Genomic DNA, 23,368 nt, shown 5'->3' on the forward strand with positions numbered 1-23,368 from the left:
ATTCGTGCAGCTCCTTTATGACTTTATGGTATTGTCCTTTCATTACATATTATAGACCAGTCAAGTTAACTTATGGAGTGATTCATGTATTAAATTTATTTATATCAGGCCGTGTGTTTTTATTGCGATGACAATAAGACTGCTTGTTTAATGTCCATCAGAGCTTTGATGAATATGTATATTATTTTTCTTTTTCAGATTCTAAAAAGTGTCACGGCAACTCGCAAAGATAATATCAATGAAGTCTTTGTCAAGGGTAATATAGTATATGTAGGTCTGACTCCCATTCCTTGGTCCCTTTGCGAAAGAGAGACAAGTATGTCCTTTATGAAGGGTAAAATAAATCCATTAGCCACTACTCAAACCTGGGCCTCCTGCTCATATGTCTTTGGAGCAGCCTACAAACAGTATACATTTTTATATAGCCGTGGGTAATTGTTAACCAGGCTTTCTCCACTTCCTTAATAAAAGCGTTTTTTTTAACCCTTTATAATTTCAAACAGATCTATATAAACCTCCATAAGGAGCTGTTGCTCATTGGCTGTAAAAGACGATGTACAAACATTTACATTTCCAAATGCATGATTCTGAGATCGATCCTGAGGCTCAATTGAAAGATGATTTGAACGCGCATTTATCCCAACAATCTACAGCAGGCTTGACATAAATGCAGCCTTTTTTCCTGGCTTGGCAAACATGCAACCATCCATCCATCCATCCATTATCTGCACCGCTTATCCTGAGTAGGGTCGCGGGGGTGCGAGGGCCCATCTCAGCTGTCTTCGGGCAGTGGGCAGGAGACACCCTGAATTGGTTTCCAGCCAGTCGCAGGGCACACTGGGACAGACAATTCGCTCGCTCATTCACACCTAGGGACAATTTGGACCGGCCAATAAACCTAACATGCATTTTTTTGGAATGTGGGAGGAAACCTACGCAAGCAGGGGGAGAAGATGCAAACTCCACACAGGAGGTTTGATCTCTTGACCTCAGAACTGTACCGCACATGCGCCAACCACTGTGCCATGCTGCCTAACGTGCAAACAATTAAGCCGAAATTTGTTCGCAAGCTGCGCAATTTCTTTTTTCCCAATTTACTCCACGTGTCTTGGTATTATACTTCTTACTTTTACAATACTACATATAAAGTCGTGTTTATTTGTATAGGCCTTAATCACTAAGAGTCTCAAATGGCTGCACAGACCACAGATTATTACAAACCACAGACTATTATTACTCTATCCCCTGATCTAAAACCTACATAAACCAATGCCAGATTAGTAAGAAGCCCTGTTTACATATGTGCCAAGTACAACATTTGCAGATTGGAAATGTTGGCAATAGGAGCATCTCGGAGCAACAACATTTTGTTGTTGCTGTTTTTCTTATGTTATGTAAAAACATAATGGTTTTCTGCCAGGATTTCTTTATATTTTTCATGACTTGCGGTTGTACGCACTAGGAATAGCAGCGGAAGAAGCCAAAGTGTTCCAGCACACACGCAGGAGTCAAAGCGCTTCACCTCGGTCGTCCTGTTCTTCCCGATTATCCTTAAAGAACATCTTTGGACGTCTTTTATTCTCTTTCAACATCCGCTGTCTTGAGTGACGTGGCTGGTAATTTGTTATTATCTGCAAGAAGTAGGGTAGAAGGCTAAGGATGACAAGTGGAACTCAGCTATGCTTTATTGCTCGTAGCAGGTTTTTCTTCAGGGCACTCAGGCAGCAGCGGCTGAAGGAGGCCTCTATAGGGTTGCGATGATGGGAAATGGCCTGAGGAAGTTGGGGAGGAACAGCAACGCTTCAAACACGTGCTCTCTTTTCAAGAAAACAAAGGGATCCTTGCGACATCAAATGCTTGGACTAAGATTAATTTTGTGATGAGAGGTGGAAACTTAACCACAGCACTGTCAAAAATGATAATAAAAATGTCGTGCATTGTCCTAGTAGCATCAATAAGCATGTATTTAACCTTTTAAGGTGGGAGTCGATTATTCGTAACTAATTTAACATCCTCAAGGAATTTTAATGTTACCTTTGCTACATGACGGTTCTGTAAAAGCACAGTCACCCTGTCGCAAATTTACACTTGTGCCCAATTTGCTGATGGGAATCAGCTACTTTTCCTCTCGCTGTTCAGCACCAAAGCACAAAATTAATGAAAAAATTTGATTATTATTAGATCACCTATAGATAACGGACACCGTAAAGTAGCTTATTCACTTGGTTTTCAATATATATATATATATATATATATATATATATATATATATATATATATATATATATATATATATATATATATATATATATATATATATATATATATATATTAACTATTCATTCAAAGATTCATTAACTATTAATCAAGAACTGCTTAAAACGCCCATATCTGACTTGAAAGAGTAAGACAACAAAATAAAAATAAAGGTCTAATTAGCATGAAAATTAAATATGACTAACAATCAAACGGCCTTAATGACAAACACACAAAACCACAGAAACAGAACAGTTCACACAGTTAGAGTTCATAAGATGAAGTATGTCATTTGCCTATTTCTAGAAACTGCTATGCAGACAATTTTGGAGTGTTTTGTAGACAAACATTGTAACCTGTCGATATAAAAAAACTATTCATTTGTGTTTTCTGACCATATAATGTTCTTATTTCTATTAAGACCTACATTTTGAACCATATCTGGTCCATCTCAAAAGGTGTGACCATAAATTAAAAAAAAATTGCCTGGCAATATAATTGACCTTGTGTCCACTAATGATAAAAAGTAATCATAAAAATGGACAAATGGGAGCCAATTGCCAGCATGTGCACTGTTTCAATCAAAGAAACCTTTAGGCCCGAATCGAACCCAAGCAACTGGATTCATTGTCCATAAATTTTGATTCATTGTCTATGAATTTTAAAACAAATAATAGATCTGGTGATTAATAGCTTCTGTATTTTGCAACATGAAATTCAAATTAAATCCCGGCACACTGACGAAGCAAATAAAGATGTAATAGCAGCTGTCAAACACAGCACAGCCATTCCACAAAGATTCAATTAAGAGCCAAATCGCACCATCCTTCATTTCCAACAACTTCTGTCATCAGCACGCTTGGTGGACCCGCATGCAAACTGTGATACTGTCGTCTCTCAAATTTCCTATGTCCCGCCATGTTTAATAGGTGTCATTATTCCAGATTACATTCAATGCTATCTTCGAGTAGAATCACATGAAGCTGCCCTCCAAACTTTGTCTAAGGACAACAACCAAGTCTTTGACAGAGTTCATTTTTTTTGAGGTTTTCACAATGTTTTCCACTTAATTAGTTTTTTTTTTTCAGGTAAATATCGTCGAGCTAATAAAGTGAGCACTTCAATTCAAGGTCAGCTTGGAGGCAAACCTGCAGGAATTGTAAATGTCAGCTTTAATTCCGTTTGCTTTGTTTAATTATTGACTTGTATAGCCAACCTTCCATAGTAGCTCACCTTTTGTATGATCATGTTTTCTGATATTTGTCATTAGAGTGCTTGACGCATGCTTGTTTTCTGGCATGTATAATTTTCTTTGGCAAATTATAATTATTCCATGTATTATTCATGTGATTGTAGTTGGTAATACTGGTATGCAGCATTGACAAATCCAATCTACTTTGTTCTGTAGCATATTTATTTTATTTCTGTGTATTTTTTGTGTGCCTTGTATTGATTACATTTATAGCAGTTTGTTTTTATAGCAGTTGTTTTTAATTATTTCGTGGGGGGGGGGTTTGAAGGGGCTAAGAACATTTTTCTTAACCAATTTTTTATTACATAGTTGTTGTTGCTTTTGTTGTTATTTGTAGATTGGGAGAGAAATTTCTTTTTATTTGACTTGAGACATATATTGTTAAGTAATACTGTTCTTAGTCTAAAACCAATTCTTGCCACTTTAAACATATCTTGCTGTACCTAATATGGTTTTGGAATCCAAGAGAATCAGTAGGCAAACATGCCTTCTGAATCATTTTTGTTGCCCACTGAGTGAATGTTAGAAGAGTAGAATAAACGGGCTGATTTTCTGGCAGTTATCACAGGCAAAGTCACACCAGTGTCAGCCGGATATTATGGAAAACGGCTTATGTTGTGTAAAGGACAAGAGTCGTGAGCCCTCCATCGCGCGCCAATCGATGAAATCAGAGGAGAGGTAGATGGCCGCGAGGACTGTCGAGCCCCATTTTAAGCGCCCAGAGTTGTTTGCAGAGCTTGTCAAGATGACTGAGTGCAGCCAAAGATCTATTTAAGTTTGCTATTATGCCCCAAAAGCGGCTCGGATTAAAATGTCACCGGTGTCAGAACCTTGAGGTGTGCCATGTGCGTTGAGGCCAACGAACAGCAGGTTTTCCTGCTCGGCGACTCATACATGGTGACACGATGGAAGATGAAAAATGGTCCCACATGGGGGTTGACCGTCAGCGCAAAAGACACGTCTGGAACAGAAAGGAAACGGCAAACACAAAGGCACCTCTGCATCTTCAACACGTGTTGTGTATGGGTAAGTTGAAACAAGTTTTTTTTTTTTTTAAATATAATATGCTTGGTTTGTATCATAGTCACAGTCACATGAAATGGACATTCACGGTATAATTATCTTTGTTTCCTGTTTATAGTTATGTTTATATATAACTTATATTAAAGAGTGCCGGACACTGCTTCAAATATCGTTATTCTTTTAAAATTATTGGTACTATTATTAGTACTATTAATATCGAATAGGTGGTTATCGCGCAGTTCCAGAGTGCAGAAGCCCAGGGTTAACTTCCAGCTACTGGCCCCCTTGGGCAGAGTTTGCATGTTCTCTTCGTGCCTGCGTGGGCATTGCGGTTTCCTCCCACGTTTCAAGTGCATCGAGGTTAATTAGCAGGTCCAAATTGTCCCTAGGTGTAAATGAGCAAGTTAATTTTTTGTAACTGCATGCCTGGCGATTATCTGGCAACCCGTTCAGGGTGTCATGGGTCCAAAGTCCAAAGATGGCTTGGATGGCCTTCAGCAACTACACCAACCTCGTGATGATAAGCGGTGAAGCTGTCAGAAATGAAATCAGCCACTGATATATAGGCTTTTACATCAATGAATTAAGGTATTTTGAGCACTTTTAAAATATATTTTTATGTTTTTATGATTTCTGATTTACTTTGAAAACCATGTTAAAGACTGCTGAAAGGTCTCTATTGTTTTTAGTTTGACAATTCTCTGAGCAAACCTTTCAATTTATGATGACTTAAATATGCAAAAACATACAGACACACACAAAATAAATAAAAAAAAACAACAACAAATGTTGTAAACCGTTTAGGTCAAGCAATAAATTTGTTATTCCAAAGCAAATGAAGAAAGTAACTGAAACAAAAACACTGTGAAGCCACTGACTGTTGAAAGAACTCCAATAATTGGGGCACATATATCATTCAGGCTCTGAAATTCAGTCATGAAAGTCATGTTTAGCAATCTACACCCAGGTTTACACTTTAAAGCTCTTAAACACTTGGCGCAAGCCGTGTTGGGAATTTGACCGCTTTGGCTGCAGAACGCCAATACCGCGGAGTCCCCCCACACCGGTTTTCAGCTCTACTCTCGATTGTTTGCGTCGTGTTTTAAGCTCATGTGACCATTCAAGATGGCGGATAGTCAAAGATGACCTTGACAAGCACATATTTAAGACTGTGCCTAAAGAAAACCCGAATGATGACTACGCCGCGTAACATGTAAACACAATATTTGTAGAACGCAGCACCAGGGCATGCATACTGTGGAGAATAATTCCATATTGCAACAGAGACAGAATAGGTTGTTGTTTTGTGTTGTTGTCATTGGCGGTCGCGGTAACACCCAAATTGCATTCGCATATCATTGTTCCTCGAGAATTAAAGGCATTTTTAGCAACCTTAGGCGTTTTAGATAAATGAATTATATTGCTGTTCGATTCAGATGTATACATTGAGGACTAAATTTGTAGGTGAAAAATATTAAATATCAAGAGTACATATTAAATAATGAATAAAGTACTGTCAAGCCTCCCGTTTTGCTCCTGTTATGTATTATATGAGTAATGTTTGCCGAAACACAGACTAATTTCTCCTCTAGAATGGTTTCATAAATGTTTCAGAAATCACTGCGGTCTTTTGTATGTAGAGTGCATGCGTTATGGAAAAGGTCAGCTCGTGAGCTACGCACACGAGAGGAATTTAGCGACCGAGCGGCAAAATTAAAAAAATATGTCTGATACTAGATGCCTTTGTCGCCGTGCCTTTTTTTTCCTAACGTGGAACACACTTCAGCCTTGCAAAAAAGAGCTGTATTTTAATACAAATGTAATAAGAGTGTTCATTGCAGCTTCAGAGATACATACAGTACACTTGTTTTTAGGTTTTCTTTTCAATAGATCGTTTTTTGTAATCAGTAAGAAGATAATGTTCTGAATTCCCGAATTTTACCTATTTTCAAAAGTGGTAAAATATGGCTGGGATGTGTTCTTTAAGAAATTAAACACATTTTAGATGCTATGGTTTGGCTACATGTTAAATAACTACCCTCGTATCGAAAGACACCATTCAATGTTAATGGGTAATTGATATATTTCTGCTTAACACTTAACACACAGTCCCTGTAGAAACGAGTTATTAATCCACTTGTGAATAGGAAATTGCTCTCATGCTAAACATCAGCAAGTCAATGTGACACCCCCTCGCCTCCACTCGCAGCTTTCCTTTTCGGGGCCACAGTCTCAATCTTCAGGTGATTGCACCTTATTCCCGCAGCAGTGAACTTGCACACTCGGTCACAGTGCACTTGTTAATCCATAAGAACGAACATTTTAGCAATGAAGTGTCACGACTCGGCTGGCGTGTAGCTTAGTCGGTCTTTTTTGTATACTAAGTCGTGTTGACTTGAATAGAAAATGACATGCAAGAAATTGAAATAGCAAATTGATATTGAATTATTGTGCGATTGTTTTGGAATTTTTGTGTACATTGCTGTATTGCTTATGCTAAGAAATTGTTTCCCATACCTGTCAACCTCCAGGGCTCCATGCCCTTATAAACTGTTGTATTTTCCCTTACAAAATACAAAATAATCTTACACCATTTTTTTTTCCACAATGATGCATGATGGGAAATCCCCAGGTGGCAGACGCATGCGCACAGTAGCATCAAACCGCTTGCTTCATTTGCAAACGAAAAAAACGATACCAAGATAGAGGCCACTGCGGCGAACTCCTTTGACTTGATTGATTTGCCGATTTGTGATAGTCGTGTATACTGGATGGTACCCATAATTGACAAATTTGCGTTTTTCCGTACAGATTTTCTTGTACGTCGTACACATCTTAAAATGCATAATAAGCGTACTTTGTACGGCAAAAACGTACAGGTTGACAGGTATGGATTCCTCACATCACTACGAGAAATGTATCATCCTATTGTTCTGCCTTTTGTATATTTTTCGAACCCAATGCTACTAAGTTGAATTTGATATCACATTTGCCTCAGTCTGCGTTTTGCAGCACGTCGACAGTTTGCAGCAGTGCTCTGTGTCATCATATCGACACATCTTGCCAAAGTTGATTCATTAAAGGAGTTTGCGTGGAGTTAATGCATTTGGAAGTAAAGGGGGTGGGAGTTGACAGGGTGAGGCGAAACCCAATGTTGCCTCTCCGTGGGTATGCATTAAAATAATTAATGTAACAGCTCTGTGCTGTAATGAATAGTGCATATGTTGAACTTCCCCCGACAAGCGAGCTCCACATTCTAATCAATAGCAAACAATAATGGTGTGGATGTAGTTTGTTGAAAACGAACAAAACAAGCAAGTCTGGGGACCAAAATGAAGCAATTTTGTGTCTTTGGAAACACTAATGGCAAGAGTGGAAATATCCAATGTTAATTTTCAGCAACAATCAGACAGAAGCAGCTGTTTTTTTTTTTTAGCATCTGTTTTGTTCGGAGACGACAATAAGTTCATTGCAGAAAAGTTGGTGGCTTAACAACTTTGCCGAATGAACTTTGGAAACGATGGGAGAACAGTAGCTGAGCAAAATGTTTGAGCAAAACGAGAAATTCATCAGAGCTAATTACAGTTTTGGTTAGTCTTTGGACAATACCCAATCTTTTGACTCCATCCTAATTGGGCAATAAATGCCTCGCCTCATTAAGAGGCCTACTTTGTCTCATCAGGTTGCAGTAACCACATTTAATTGTCATTGTTTGTGCATAAGTATTGAATGCTTAGAGCACTGAGCTATATTGCTGACCAACACAACAGCAACAAAATCAAATTTGAAAAGTCCCAGACTGTGGAGTTTTGATAAAAAACAGTTTTTTTTACAGGTGCTTAAAATCCTTGAAAATGCTCGAGTTTAAATGTAGTATTTTCAAAGATTAAAAAGTTCTTAAATAATGGGTGAAGTGCTTGTCAATGCTTGAAATTGAAGTCATGTTTCACATAAAGTCTGCTTAAAAAGGATGCTGACATTTCTCTGGTGGCTTTGCTTTGCCATCGCATATTTTCGTCCCTAATAGTTAACTGCATCCTGCATCGGTTTATATGGCATAGACCTATGAAGCGTCATTGCCTCCTACAGGTTGCGCCCAAGAGGACAGGGGCATGCCACACCTAAACAGGGCACTATGAAATGCGTATTAATATAAAAAATTACATATCAAAAATGGAAATTTATTATGGGCTGTGCATTAAATTAAGGTAGGGTTTCCCATTATTTTTACCCAACACCTATATGGGGAGAGATTTGTCTCAAAAATATACCCACATCTATTTTTTAGATCTACAAATATATTTGTGATATACTCCAGATCTAAATATTCCTAGTCCTGATAAATGCATGACTAAGATTAAAATCACAAAGGTAAACCGCAGTTATTTGTGTGGCTCTGCAGAATATATGATTCACAGCGCTTTTTTTTCTTTTAAGGGCACTGGAAAAATTGGAAAATTGGCTTTGAACGTCCTCAAAAAGTGCTTGCTTTTGGCAATGAAAAGGTGTATGAACCCTGAAAAAAAGAGCTTCATAAAATGTCAAAGATGATTTCAAATGGTACTCTCAATGGCTAGTTTAATACCAACAATGAAGGCCAATGAGATTGATTCTTTAAAGCAAAAGGGTTGTTTTCTTATTAAATTCTAAACCACTAAGAAAGTGTAATGCAATTCAACAATCTATCTATGCAACTAAAACCCTCCTGCTAACAAGATGCTACGCACTTCCTCTCACCGAGAACTCGTTCAGTCCAAAAACAAAAACTCTGTTTACTATGGGAAGCCCTGCTACCATATTCTTATTGTGTCTTTACATAAATGTTCATCATAGTTGTTCACCATTTAATCCTAAAGGCTACTTACTCTTAACACACCCTGTGTTTCCAGGACTTTCTTGTATTCAAAATCCAATAAAATCTTAATAATGTACATTTGCATTGAATAACTTGAGTCTGAAATAATGGATTCAGCATTGTTAGCTTCACGTCGATTCCCCAGCGTGTAGGTTAGATTAAGCAGGTGTAAGTGCATGCGCGTGTTTATTCATTAGAGCTGCAAAATAATGTGACCACCCGTTTGTTGACTCACCGGTCTGCAAGTATGATAAAACCACATTATGCAAATTTGCAATGCGGTCACAAACACGGGGGCAGTCGCAATTGCCGGTGTGAAGGTGAGCTGGAGGCGAGAAAGGAGAGATTTATTGACTCAGGATCCCCAGAAAGACGTTAGCGCTGTGAGAGGGCCGCTGTCTGATCCCATAGGCTCTGTGTATCATCACAGCTTGTAGTGTAGCAGCATGTGGCGCCGTATTGTCGAACAGCTTGTAGTTGAGGCTACTTTAATGCAACAGGATTTGCCAGAATCCACTCGGGACCGGGATGACGGCTCGTTTGGCGTCAATGGACACGTTAGGGAGGGATTTTATGGTTTGGCGCAACAACTTTCGTGGGACAAGTGAGCCGTGCAAATCATTTCAACTTGTTGCGTACTAAATGCTTCACATCTGCCATTTACCCTTATTTTCTTTTTTCAACCTCATCTGTTGTAAATGGACTCTTGTAAATTGATTCTTGCCTTTCTTTTTCCCTACTATTACGGATGCCTGAGAACCCTTTGTTCAGTTTTTTTCGTTTTGTTTATAGAAATGACTTCCAGATTTGTTTTAGATACATACAATTGTATAATGAAGATTAAAGGTTTTGTTCACATCTTTAAATTGTCCTACTCTCTGCTGTCATCTCCTGGCTTAAAGTCAAGATCCCAGCCTCAGTAAGGTCATTCCTCAAGTCCTAATAAATTCTTCTTTTTTTAAGGTTTGGGTTGGCGTTTGGAGTGTTATTTCCAACATGCCTTTTTACTTCTACTGTTTTTGGGCTATATCAATAAGAAAACTGGGAACAAACATGACTGTGTTTAGTTTATATTTGAATATTTTTGAATTGTATAAAAAGGTTTTCACAAAAAGCCTGCTTAATTTCTGTATTTCAGCTATTTATTTTCTAATTCAGTATTTTTAATGCAATAGCATTTATGTTGAAGGAAGTTTTTAAATTTTTTACTTCTATAAAGACTTTCATTATTTACCCTGTTTATCATATCAATGCAACATACCTCGTCATTTTTATGTTGAGGCGATGTCAGCAGCAGTATTAGATAGATGAACAAGTAATGTCATTTTCTTTTTAAAACCAACTTATCAGTAACATATAGTCGTATTTTGGAGTAACTTTTAAAGGAAACCGTGGCATCACTGCACACGCCCCACAGTTTTGAGATTAGAGGTTCAAATCCTTACTCATTGTTTGAAGCTTGCATATTTGGAGATTTTGCTTTTCTTTATCGTTTCCTTCCACACTGTAAAATATGCATAGATTATTTGTTAAAAATGTAAAACTTCTGCTATGTTTGAATGTCAGCGATATTGCTGTCTGGTTGTGTTTTGCCTCTTGGCTCTCGCTGACACTTATGAAGATAAGTTGTATAGAAGATACAGTAAATAGATGGATAGCCTCACAGTGAGGTCTGCAGGGACAGCAGGGCACAAATTGAGCTGTCCTTAGAGCCGATGAGAAAAAAAAGCCATATGCTCGTCTTGCCCACTTGGCTAATTGAAAACCTGACATGAAAAGCTGCTGACACAGTTGCTATGAATTTTTTGGCCCACAGTACGACAGCCTTTGTATACGCAGCGCTTCCATCTCCTTGCATTGCGAGGCTCACGGATGTAGTTCCCGTTCAGTCTTTGCATAACAAAGTAGGATAGTAAACGACGAGTCTTTCTGCCATTAGTAAAGTATATTTTTCCACAGCTTTCAACTGTCAAAAGCTGTCTCCAACCCGTACTCACAAACACATGCAGGCGCATTGACACAAAAATTCCCATGGTGCCTTGCTGATTTTTCAGCACCTCGCATTTGTTTCTGTCATCTACCGTTTGCATTGCTTTCACATGGTGACTTGTTTATAACATGACAAATGCATGGATGCATTGCTATGAAAAACCCCCTTAGGGGTTGTGCATTTGGGATGCAGGGTCGGATTCTATCGCTGCGATGCCGTGATACTGTAATGGATCATGTTTAGATACATTCAGAAAATACAGTAATCCCTCCCTACTTTGCGCTTTTTTTATCACTGGTTCAATACTTCACGGATTATGAATTGTATTGTTTGTATTGTCATTGATCTCAACGTATCGATGGCTACCTTAAACTACGCACCCCACCTTTGAGTATTTTTTCATATAGCGACATTTTGACAATTTTCTGAATTTTAACCAAGCGTGGTCAACCCTGACTTTTGTTCCTGGTATATTTTGATCATGTTCATTACATGATGATGAGTATTGTTTTTAATGTAACTTGCAGAAGAGAGACGTACCACTTTTTATTTTCTAGACCACAGGTGTCAAACTCGTTTTAATCGGGGGCCACACGATAGAACAAACATTTTGTCGGGGGCCGCACTAGTAGATTAAAGAGAAAGAAAAAGAGGGATAAAGAAATAAGAGAAAGAGGGAGGGAAAAGGAGAGAGGGTGGGACAAAGAAAGAAAGCAAGGGAGAGAGCGTGAAAAAGAAAAGATAAAAAGCTGTGAGAGAGGGGAAAGAAAGAGAGAGGAAGAAAGAAATCCAAAGAGAATTAGAAAGACAGAAGGAGAGAAAAGAGAAAAGAAAGCGTGGAGGGTATGAAAAGAGAAAGAGAGAAGAGAGAAAAGGAAAAAAGGAAGTTAGAGCAAAGGAGGTTAAAAGACACAGAGAGAGAAAGAGACAAAGAACAACAAAGGAAGAAAAAAGAGAGACACAGAGAGTGAAAGAGACAGAGTGGGAGAAAAGGGGTGGAAAAGAGAGAGACAGAGAGAGAGCGAGAGAGAAATAAATACAAGTACAGTGTCTTCGTGAGAGGCACCTGGCTTTGGCAACATCAAGTTGACATATTTCAACCTGCAGTCTGTTTTTCTCTTGCATTTCTCTGAGCGTTGTCTCACGGGCCGGATTCAATCTCTTAGCGGCCCTGATTTGGCCCGCGGGCCGCCTTTTTGACACCTGTGATCTAGACAGTGACACTTAAAGAAGAACAATATCGGAAATCTCTGAAAACCGCCATGTATGACTTAACAGTGAGTTGAAAAGACCACTGTTATAGTCCTTCCATCAAACAAGCACGCTCTAAGATGGAATCTTAAAAACGACTTTTCTTTTCTCCTGGGATATTCCAAATATGCTTTTTATTCCTCGTGTATGAATTATTCATTATCCTAAAAGTGAAGGCCGGGATTGTTTTAAGAAGCGGGTCGGATTTTTGCAAGCACATTGTTTGTTGTGCCTCCTCGCCGTATGTCCTTCTAACTGGACGAATGCCAGCCGCCTCAAAGCTGGAGTGCTGACATCATCTCGGAGGAGGAAGAGAATCTCTTGTAGAGTCTACCATTCTCTACTGCGAGGCACAAACATGCCTTACAAGAGTCACAACTGCTCGCGTATATATCACACAGGAGGTAGTATCACATATTGAACCATGCTGTAGTATCTCCCTAACAGGAGTTGTAACGTTCCTATTGAGCAAAAATCTCTCAGAGCAATTTAGGAAATAGAAAATTATTCAAGGCTATTATACCCGTGAGTGTGCTACATATTGACTATATTATATTTATTAATCATGGCAGTTAGTCGTTTTTGATGTAATGGGAAAATGCATCAGTGCTAGTTGAATAACTGACACTTATGCTGCCCACATCAGCACAAAACAACACTATATTTGTTCAGTTTTTGAAATAAAAAGTAAGTGATTGGAGGCCTGTCTATTTATCACCTGCAAACAGAGCGAGTGTGGTGACAATGTTTTTTTAAGTATGTTTGTTTATGCGTCTGTCCAGCCAGGAAATGGGTTAGAGGGTTTAGATATGATCACCACCTTGCACAGACACACAGGTAGGTTACCCTAGATGTGAAAAATGGCCAAACAATGCTGATTAAGCATTTTTTTCCGGCAAGGCATTTCCCTCTCCCAGGCCAGATTGATATTGAATATCATCACCACCCTTCGCAGGCAGTCAAGTAGGTTACCCCAAATGTGAAAGCTGCCAAAACAGCTGACTTGGCATTTTTGGTTTTGCTGACTGAACACCTTTGCCAGAAAGAATTTCTTCTTTCCCAGGCCAGAAATAGCTTGTCCAGGATCCCAATCTTTCACACGCAATCAGATAGGTCACTCTAGAGGTGAATAAACAAATAATAATAAACACCGACTTAGCACTTTTGACTTTATTGACTCTGGCCTTTTTTCATAAAGACATTCAACTTTCCCAGAAAAGGTCAACATTGAATATAAACACCATCTTTTACAGGCAGTCAGGTAGGCTACCCCTGATGTGAAAACTGTCCAAAAAGTCTGAATCGGCATTTGGAGTTTTGTTTATTGAGCAGCTTTCCCAGAAAAACATTCTACTCTCTCAGGCCAGAACAAGTTTGGCCAGGTTACAAATATTTTACAAGCGATCGATTAGGTCACTCTAGAGGTAAAAGAACCTTCCAAAAATGGTTAAAGCCCCCCAAAAATGTATTCACATGTCAACACGAAGTTTGTTATCGACCTTTTCTTTTTTGCCTCACAAAATAAGCATCCAATATAACCAGGGTTGGGTAGGGTTACTTCAACTTGATTACTTTCAATAACTTTTGGATTACTCCAATACCAAATATGCTAATAAAAGACAAAAGAAAATAAATATGAATAAAATTATGACTCACAACACGTGGTAAACTTTCTCTCCAGGCTTTTATCTCTTTGATCTCCGGCAAAACTAACATAAAATGCGACAGAAACAAAATTAAAATAATTCCAAACAGCTTGCCAACATCATTTTTGCCGTTCCATGTATTCCGTTACTCCCCAAGCCTGCACAAAATGTAGTCATTTTATTCATATATAGTTTCTTTTGTCTTTTATTAGCATATTTGGTATTGGAGTAATCCAAAAGTAATTGAAAGTAATCAAGTTAAAGTAACCTTACCCAACCCTGAATACAACACAGTTAACTGCAACATTTTTGACTTCTTTGCCTTATATATGTCACGGCCCCTTTTCTGCACCTTACAAACAAATAACATAAATCTTTTTAAATCCTCAAAACAATTTGGATACTTGCAGCCTCCATAAAGATGAACTTGCATTTGGAACTGACCACAATAATGAATTACGTATCCACTGTTTATGCACGGGGGTGGTGTTATCACTTTGGGCATCGCGTAAAGCGAAAATATGTCTTTTGGGACTTGAAGCCCACAGCCATTTTTTATGTCAAAGTAAGTTCATAAACAATAACTACTACTGGTTTCTATACTGTACTTGACATTAGAGTTGTTTAAATGTGCGGGTCGTCATCACAACTTTCATCCCCCCAAAAATCAGATTTTTAAACAATACATGTTATGTTTACCTGATTACCTTACAAACTATTAAAAATTTCAATCAACGATTTAACTTGAAAAATATTTTTTTCTTCTGAGCGCGTTACGATTTGTGGCGGACGCAAATGCTGGAAGCAGGGGAGCACAAAAAAAGAATGACAAGATCAGGAGCAAAGTAAACAAACAAATAGTGGTGAAAAAAAACAATTAACAAACTATCCACCCAATACCTGTCAACCTGTACGTTTTTGCCATACAAAGTACGTTTATTATGCATTTGTACGACGTACAAGAAAATCTGTACGGAAAAACGCAAATTTGTCAATGATGGGCACCATCCGGTATACACCGAATATCACGAAACGGCAAATCAATCAAGTCAAACGAGTTCTCCGCGGCAGCATCTATCTCGGTATCGTATTTTTTCATTGCAAACGAAGCGAGCAGTTTGATGCTTCTGTGAGCATGCGTCTGCCGCCTGGGTATTTCATGTGGTAGTTATGTAGTGAAAGGAAGTTCGTCTATTTTTAGAGAACCGGCTTTTTGGGCTTAATAATTAAAGAGAGCCGGCTCTCAAACGGCTCACTTGCTTTGATGCATTATATTACGAATGATTATGTTGTATTAAGAAGTTAAGAAAAAAAGAGGAAGTAGAAAAGGAGAAAATGAAAAAAGACAGGTTTGTGGTTATCCCTTTAAACAGTATATTACCAACAATAATTTAATGCAGAAAATGAATTAATAATTTTAAAGAGAAAATGTATTATTCTACTTTATTATATTTGCATGTGCTTTTTCCTACTTTTGCTACTTAATTTTTGAACTTTTTTAATGATAAACCTTATTCGTGTCGAGGAACTCTGTATCTCACGACAAAATGTTTTATGTATTTATTTATATATATAAATATATGAATGTATATATATATATATATATATATATATATATATATATATATATATATATATATGGTGTAAGATTATTTTTTATTTTGTAAGGGAAAATAGCCGTGGAGGTTGACACGTATGCCAGCCATCCATTATCTGCACCGCTTATCCTCAGTAGGGTCGCGGGGGTGCTGGAGCCCATCCCAGCTATCTTCGAGCAGTGGCAGGGGACACCCTGAACTGGTTGCCAGCCAGTCGCAGGGCCAATCAACAAACTATTTGAACCAAAACAGACCAAACTTGAAATCCAGTGGAAAACAATGTAAAAGCAATAATGGATGTGAAAGACAGTGACTCAAACCCGTACACATCTGCTTCTTCTTCTAATTTAACTGTGGTTGGCATCCATCACTTTGGATATTTGTCTCTGTTCCACACAAATTCTTTTAAAAAGCTCCGTTCTTAGAAATTGTAAAAATATACGTTCTTCAGAGGGCAAAGCATTTCACAGAACCAGGGCCCGAATGGGGAACACTCCAGCGGATCTCTTCTTTCTGCCTACTGAGGCCTATTTTTCAAGTCCACCATCCTTTTCGTAATATTTCCTTTATTACTTCTCCTGACAGCTTCTTCATCTTCTCCTTCTGGATTTGTACTTCCTGCAATCTATTACAAAATGCTTTACTGATATTTCCTTTTGACAGTCTTTACACAATCCAGTGGTATGTTTAGCCATCAGTTTTGATGTTTTGTTTGAGGCACTGCGACCAATCCTTAGTTTTTCTTTAGCGTCTCCACTCTTGCTGTTCTAACAATCTGTTGAATTTTATTCAGGTGTTGTCCTCTACACTCACCATCTCTTGATGCCATTTCTGATAAATTCTTCACTTAATTAAACAATTAGTTTCTGCCTTATTAATGCTTCCTTGTATTTCAATCTTATTAGCGCTGAGGGTTCCTGTAAGCCAAATTGTCTGCCTTCTCATTCCCTTCAAACAGTGACCACCTTCCTGTGTATTCTTGTGATTGTCTTCATTCAGAACCTGGTATAAATTGTCCTGCCTACGATTGGAATGAACTTATGTCATTCTTTCAAGAAGTGATGCCAAATGTAAACATATTACTGTTTTAATTCACATCCACTTTAGTGCCACCAACTCTGTAGTTTACACCTCTAGTACATCAATTGTTTTTTTTGCCTCTGCCCACTCCTTTGTCTAGCACTGCCGGCCCAAATTCAGTTACACTTGTGTCCAGATAACTCCGTATGCTGTTCAAACAGCAAACTTAAAGGGTTAGGCTAATCAGAGTTAGGTGTGTGGAGATTTACTTGATGCTTGCCCAGTTCTGCACCACATGGTCGACTCCCTCTGGGATAAAGAGATGTTCCAGATCATGCTATGTACAGTGGCTGCTTGGTCAGCTCATCCACATTGTAGTTTAGAGATCCTGGATTCATGTATCATAATTTAATTGTGAGCCGCCGAAAAGGGCCCCAAACCTCCAGCTAAGGCACACAGTTTATGCCATTATTTCTGGTTCCCGTTAGAATGTTTTTTTTTCTACCATGTGGCCATTGAGCTAAAGTACGTAGTATGACACCTTAGCTATACAGAAGCATGGTGCTTTTGGAATGAAAGCAGAGAAAAATACTTGTTTTCAAACAACCGAAAAACTAAAGCAAACTGTTAGGCGGCTCAGGGCAAGAGACGAGTACAGAGAAGTGGAAAGTATTCTTTCATACTCAGCAGACACTTCTGTGGTGGCACTGAAGCCCTTTGAGGGAGATGAAGGCCCGGCTGTCATTTTTCTGACCCAAATAGCTGAACTGAGGACGACATTACGTCTGTCTTCGGAAGTGAACTGACTTAAGCGGGAGAAATGCTTTTTGCACGAGCATTGACAGCTGTCGGCAGCTTTTTCTCTTCTGCTGCCACACGTCTGTCATGGCGGCTTGAATGACTGGTGCGTTAGTCCGTGGAAGAGGCAGAGCAGCGTCACATTATCTCATCTTACGGTTTAACTTGTCAACTGTGCATTATCAGCTGTGTCAAAGGGGCAAAAATTCTAACACATGATTGGATAAAACGTGTTTGCATGCACAACCTCAATTGAAATGGTTAAAAAGAGCATTTAGGCATCACTAAAAAACTTTGCGGGGAAGAAAACCAAATGGGAACTCATCTACATTGAAAGGTAGGACTGCCGACACTCAAGCAGCCCCCAGACCAAATTTCAAATCAGATGATAATCTTTTTCCGTAATTAGTTCACACGGAATACAAAAAACCCCCAACAAATTAGGCCGGATCATAATTTTGATCTTAACGAAGTAAACAAAATGTCATCATTACACCTTATTTGCCAGACCAAAACTAGCCTAGAAAAGACTAAAAGTGTCATGATTTGCCAATTGCCTTCACCTGCGCTCACTCTTCAGGTCCAGCTGCCACTCATTCCCTAATTAGTCCTCTTCGTATTTAAACACGTCATTCTCGTTCACTCCTGGTCAGTCCATAAGCGAACCTCCGCACATGCAAGGCAAGCATTGTTGCCTCTGGCTCCCTTTCTGTTCCCGACCTGTTCCTGTTTTTTGCTCGTCTGTCCCTGGCTTCCCGATCGTCTCCAGTTACCTGATTTGTTCCGATTTCTGATTACACTCTGTCTCCAGTCCCGGCTCCCCGACTTGCTTCCGATCTCCGACCACGCTCTGCTCTCCCGTCCTGGCTGCCTGACTTGCTTCTGATCTCTGACCACCAGGGGTCATCATTAATTGATTTTTGGAAAAAAAATTAATATTTAAGTGCGAAAAAATTAAAATTAATTTTTTTGCGGCAAGGCCAATTAATGGGTATTTATTGGATTTCTAGCCATTAATTGGTAATTTAATGGTATACTAGCCGTGTCAATATGGTCGAACAAACTGGTCCCTTTAATCTTTACTTTTAGTACAAAAAATATCTTCTGAGTTATTGGTGATCACATCAGCTACCGTCATGTTGGGGCTTGTTTTATAATTATAATTTGTCGATTCCTCCTAAGTTAATATGCGAATTGTCGGAACACTAACTGAGGTTAGATGAACAGTGAATGATAGAACATTCACGCCAACATTATCATGCGCAGTAAGACACCTTAGTAATAAGAGGTTTTGCTATTTATTACACATTCATTTATGAACAAAAATGTGTACAACATAGAAACATCGGAGATAGTGAAAATGTTAGAGATTTTCATTAGATGAAACGATGTGGGAAACAAATTCGCTGTCCCAGAAACGGTTGTTAGAAAACAAAAAAAGTTGGGCTTCTAGGCAATTTGTTGACAAGTTGTACCGTTCATCCGCATAGGCACGTCCGGCAGCACTGAAAAAGCGTTCTACTATGTTGGAAGTTGGCAGTATAAATGTTGTATCGATAAATTGATCAAAGGTGGGCAGCATCATGTTCAGGCGGCGCCGTTTTATCAAATTTTGGCCGAAGGCCATATCCGATGACTCATCTATTGGACTTTCATCGACCGGTGCAGTTTCGGTGACTTTGAGAGCCTCCACTGCTTGACGCTCTTTTGCCGTAAGTTGACCATGTTTTTGGTTTTGAATTTTCACAATAGCCCTCTCAAACATAGGCGCTTGAACGATTTCGGCGTCGGGGCTGAGGTGATGGGCCATGGCAGGATGGGACGACATTGCAACATCAAAGAGGTACCTCGCCTCTGCGACTGTCAGATCTTCTTGCTGCAAAGTAAGCGTCAAATAATCCAACTTGGCCAAATCACCGTTGAGTTGAGTGAGTTTATGAACATCCGCTGCGTTGAGAAGTAAATCCATCACCCTTGGGTCGGTGGTGAAAACTTCTTTTGCAAGAATTTTCTGCAGCTCGAAGAACCTGCGCACCATCTTTGCCGTGCTTGACCACCGTGTCTCATTTCTCGTCAACGGTCGAAGGTCTGTGTACTCATCCAGTAGTGCACTAAGCGTGCTATATCTCAGGCGAGCCATCAAGGAGTTCAACTTACAGAGTACCTTAAAAAAGTAAAAGCAGGAAATAAGAAATATGCTAAATTTGAGCAGCTTAAAATCGCCTTGCGTAAAATTCCTTTGATAGAAGGCGTGGCCGCGTGGGGTATGTGAAAAAAATATTGTGGAACCGCTGTGACAGAGTGCACTCTGTCTTCAATATAGATATTGTGAGATATAAGTAAGCAGCATAGAAAATAAGTTCACCTTTTCGTAGGGCTTCAAGAGTTCTTTGACAGCGAGGTTGAAGCGATGGGAGGCGCAGCCGACCAGAGGAACATTGCACTGCTTTGCAATGGCTTTGTTCACCTTGCAGTTGTCGCCACAAAGCGCCACCACGTTGGCCATAGACTTGCCGTACCTGCTAAGGATGTCTTCGATGAACACCAGGTGGTTTTCAGCCGTCTGTGCCTTGGGATCCAAAAGTGTTGAGAAGCCGAGGAGAGCACTTTCCCGACCGCGTGGGCTTATATACGAGGCGAAAACGCCAACGTAATAATCGGAAGAACAAGTCCATCCGTCGAATACCACCGCGAATCGGGATGGCAGATCGAAGGCGATTTTCTGTCGCACACCCTGTGTCACCAAGGCCAAATACTTCTTTAAGGTGTTTGTGCAGATTGGCTCCGTATTGCTGATGTCCCTGATGGTAGGCCGATCAACAACATTGAAAGGCTCCAGGTCGATACAAACCAACCGCAGCCACTTGAAGATTCGTATTCCTTTTCGGCAAACGGTTGAAGGTGACGACAGGAAATTTTCTATCGATCCAGGATTGGATGACTCCTGCTTCTTTGCATCACTTTCTTTCTGCAAGTGCTGACTTTTAATGTGGCTTTCCAAATTGCTCCAACAGGTGTTGCGCCGTTGGATGCGCTCGGCGCCACATGAGCAGCGCCATTTGCCGTTGACGACATCAATCTGTGTGAAGTACTCTCTAACCATTTTTTCCTTCGGTCCCATAACCGTGCGAAGATTACAATTAATACAGCGTAATAGTAGTGGTGTACAACATGTGCGTATGTGCATCCACGACGTACGTGCTTGAGGCAAAACGTGAGCTAATCAACAAGCCCGATTTTGTCCCGACCAATAAAAAGCTGCTTTGCAACCACACTATGTACGTACAGCTACCGTGTTTCCCCGAATATAAGGCCGGCCTTACTTCAAAATCATCGTCAAAAATTGAGGTTTTGAAATAAAAATATGTGCAAAAGTAATAAATTTTCGCTAAGAATTTCTTAGAAAAGCATTGCCGTTGTTAAATAACGTTGATATCTACGGTTTTCATAGGTAATATGAGCCTCTTATTTGCAGGAAGGTTGAATTTCATTTCTCATAAAAAGCTGGGCCTTATAATGGGGGAAACACGGTAGCTTACGCATATGCATGCACTGTCCCGATTGTGCGTGTATGTGCCCTTGACCGCATACGAAATGCTCGCGCGGCGAGAAAATTTGCACGTTTGTTGACGCAATCGACTAACAAAAAACCCGAATATTTTCGCAAATAATGGGTCGCAAACTCGCAATAATTGCTAATTATTTAAATTTTGCAATAAATGGATTTATGAATTTAAGCAACCATTCCATTAATTTTTCGCAATTAATGGCATTAATTTTTCACCAATCATTTATTGCTGACCCCTGCCGACCACGCTTCGTTCGCGAGGGCTTCCTGCTCTTCCTGCCCTGCGAGCACCGGATCGCTGTTGGTTTTTTTCCCCCTGTCCTGACTTCCTCAATTCCCCATTAAAGCATAGTTTGAAACGTTACTGCCTGTTCCGGTCATGACAAAAAGCTTTTAAAAACTAATAACTCTGAATGAAATAAGTACAAATAATAAAAATACACACTGTACTAATTCTATTTATACTGAAACAGTAAGTAAGATATTAAATGTCAAATCGTTAAACGATCTGTATGGAATTTGGAGCTCCTTTACTCGCTGTCACCATCCCCTGGCTTGTGTCTTTATTGGAACCCCGTCAAGCACCTTATGTTGTGCGTGCAAGTATGTCCATTCTCAAATAAACTATTTTTTTTCATCTTTCTTGGGGTTTGGGTTGTCGTGTGGATTGTACTTAAAACAGGTCTTTTCTTGCTTTTACCATTTTCAGGCTAAACTGACAAAGAGGAAAAAAATATCTGCAGGGACTAGCATTTTGTCCCAATACACCCCCCCCCCCTTCCTCTCTTTCTCCCATTCCTTCTTCCCATATCTCTGCCCTGAACAACATTGCTAAAAGTAAAGCAAAAAGGCGTGGTCGGATAAAGCGGAAGGACATTGTTAACACATAATCTAAAGAGAAAACATTATAAATTCAACATTTTAAGTACGCCTCAAACCACGCACCCTATCTTTAAATATACTGTAAGGTTTATGAAAAATACATTACGACAATGACTAGTTAGGACATCATTTCAAAATGTAGCTCAATCAAATGAATTTACAGATAATTTCCTTAAGAATGTTTTTCCAAAAGCCTAGGTGGATTTCAGTACAGGCTCAAGCACATAACTTCTGGGTGGTAAAAATGTTATTCCACCTCACACTTTATTTGAGCAAGGCTGAGTTACACTAATGCCTCGCTGTAACTATAGCACACCTTTCACGGTGTTGCTGCTTCACAAATTTTCCTCATGCAATACGTTCTGCATTCTGATTGGCTGAAGAGTTCCTAAAAGAGTATGTATCGGTAAAATAGATGAACACATATCCAGTATATAGTACTTTTATTGGTCAAACAAATGCTTAGGCCGGTGAAAAGGTTCTTTGGACTCAATTTATAATACAATATATAATGTTATAACAATTGTGAAAAAAGAAATGGTTTGTACTTCACAGATTGTGCCGAACACAGGTTGTTTACCTTTTTAAATGCTTTCTGAATGCTCATCATGATTTATATTTTACAGCTAAATTGCTTCAATTTAGAAATAACATTTCAATGTATGTCAAGGTATGCTAACATTTTTTTTTGAAATTTTAAGCAAAGGAAGTACAGTAAATCCCAGTCCTGTTTGATTGTACAGCCTTTAATTACAAAAAATCTCAAAGGGCTGCACTCACAACCATTACAACATCGCCTGATCTGAAACGTACATGAGGGCAAGGAAAAACTCAAAAACCTTTAATAAGGAAAAGGAAGAATCCGGGCTGCAATGGACGTCACAAGGTCATCAACAGACAATATGAACAAAAAAGACATGCTCTTTAAGTTCTGTTTCTGGGATGACACGGGAAAGTTCTTTTGATTGTGAACAGGCTAGAAAATTATATTTTGTAAAACATAAAAATGGGGCACTATTAAATACTAATATAATTTCTGTAAGTCAACTTGTCATCATTCTCGGTTCAATTCAACAGTAGTCAATCACTTTCTAGGAAGGCCCTGGCGCGCCACCTGCTGTATCCAACATTACTAGTTAAGATTGAATAACTGCTGCATACGTGCAGGGACCAAAGTAAACTGTTGTAAAAACAGCCAGTTTGTAAGGCCTATGCGGATGATTAAATAG

At 39.2% G+C, this 23,368-nt stretch overlaps 2 protein-coding genes across 2 annotated transcripts in view; both read right to left on the reverse strand.

Moving 5' to 3' along the window:
• The window catches only part of elfn1a (extracellular leucine-rich repeat and fibronectin type III domain containing 1a), a 134,596-nt gene that overhangs the window by 62,420 nt on the left and 48,808 nt on the right, over positions 1-23,368 (reverse strand). The window lies entirely within an intron of this gene.
• Positions 1,674-21,467, reverse strand: LOC148373795 (uncharacterized). Its single transcript, XM_088320621.1, has 4 exons — positions 20,055-21,467; positions 19,184-19,853; positions 4,327-4,469; positions 1,674-1,772 (listed from the first exon to the last, which is right to left on the reverse strand). Exons 1-4 carry the CDS (start codon positions 20,874-20,876, stop codon positions 1,674-1,676), a joined length of 1,734 nt encoding a protein of 577 aa, XP_088176747.1. The 5' UTR covers positions 20,877-21,467.

Source organism: Urocampus carinirostris, chromosome 1 (assembly GCF_059441175.1).
Source record: "Urocampus carinirostris isolate Australia breed hairy pipefish chromosome 1, RoL_Ucar_1.0, whole genome shotgun sequence".
In the NCBI taxonomy this organism is placed as follows: domain Eukaryota; kingdom Metazoa; phylum Chordata; class Actinopteri; order Syngnathiformes; family Syngnathidae; genus Urocampus; species Urocampus carinirostris.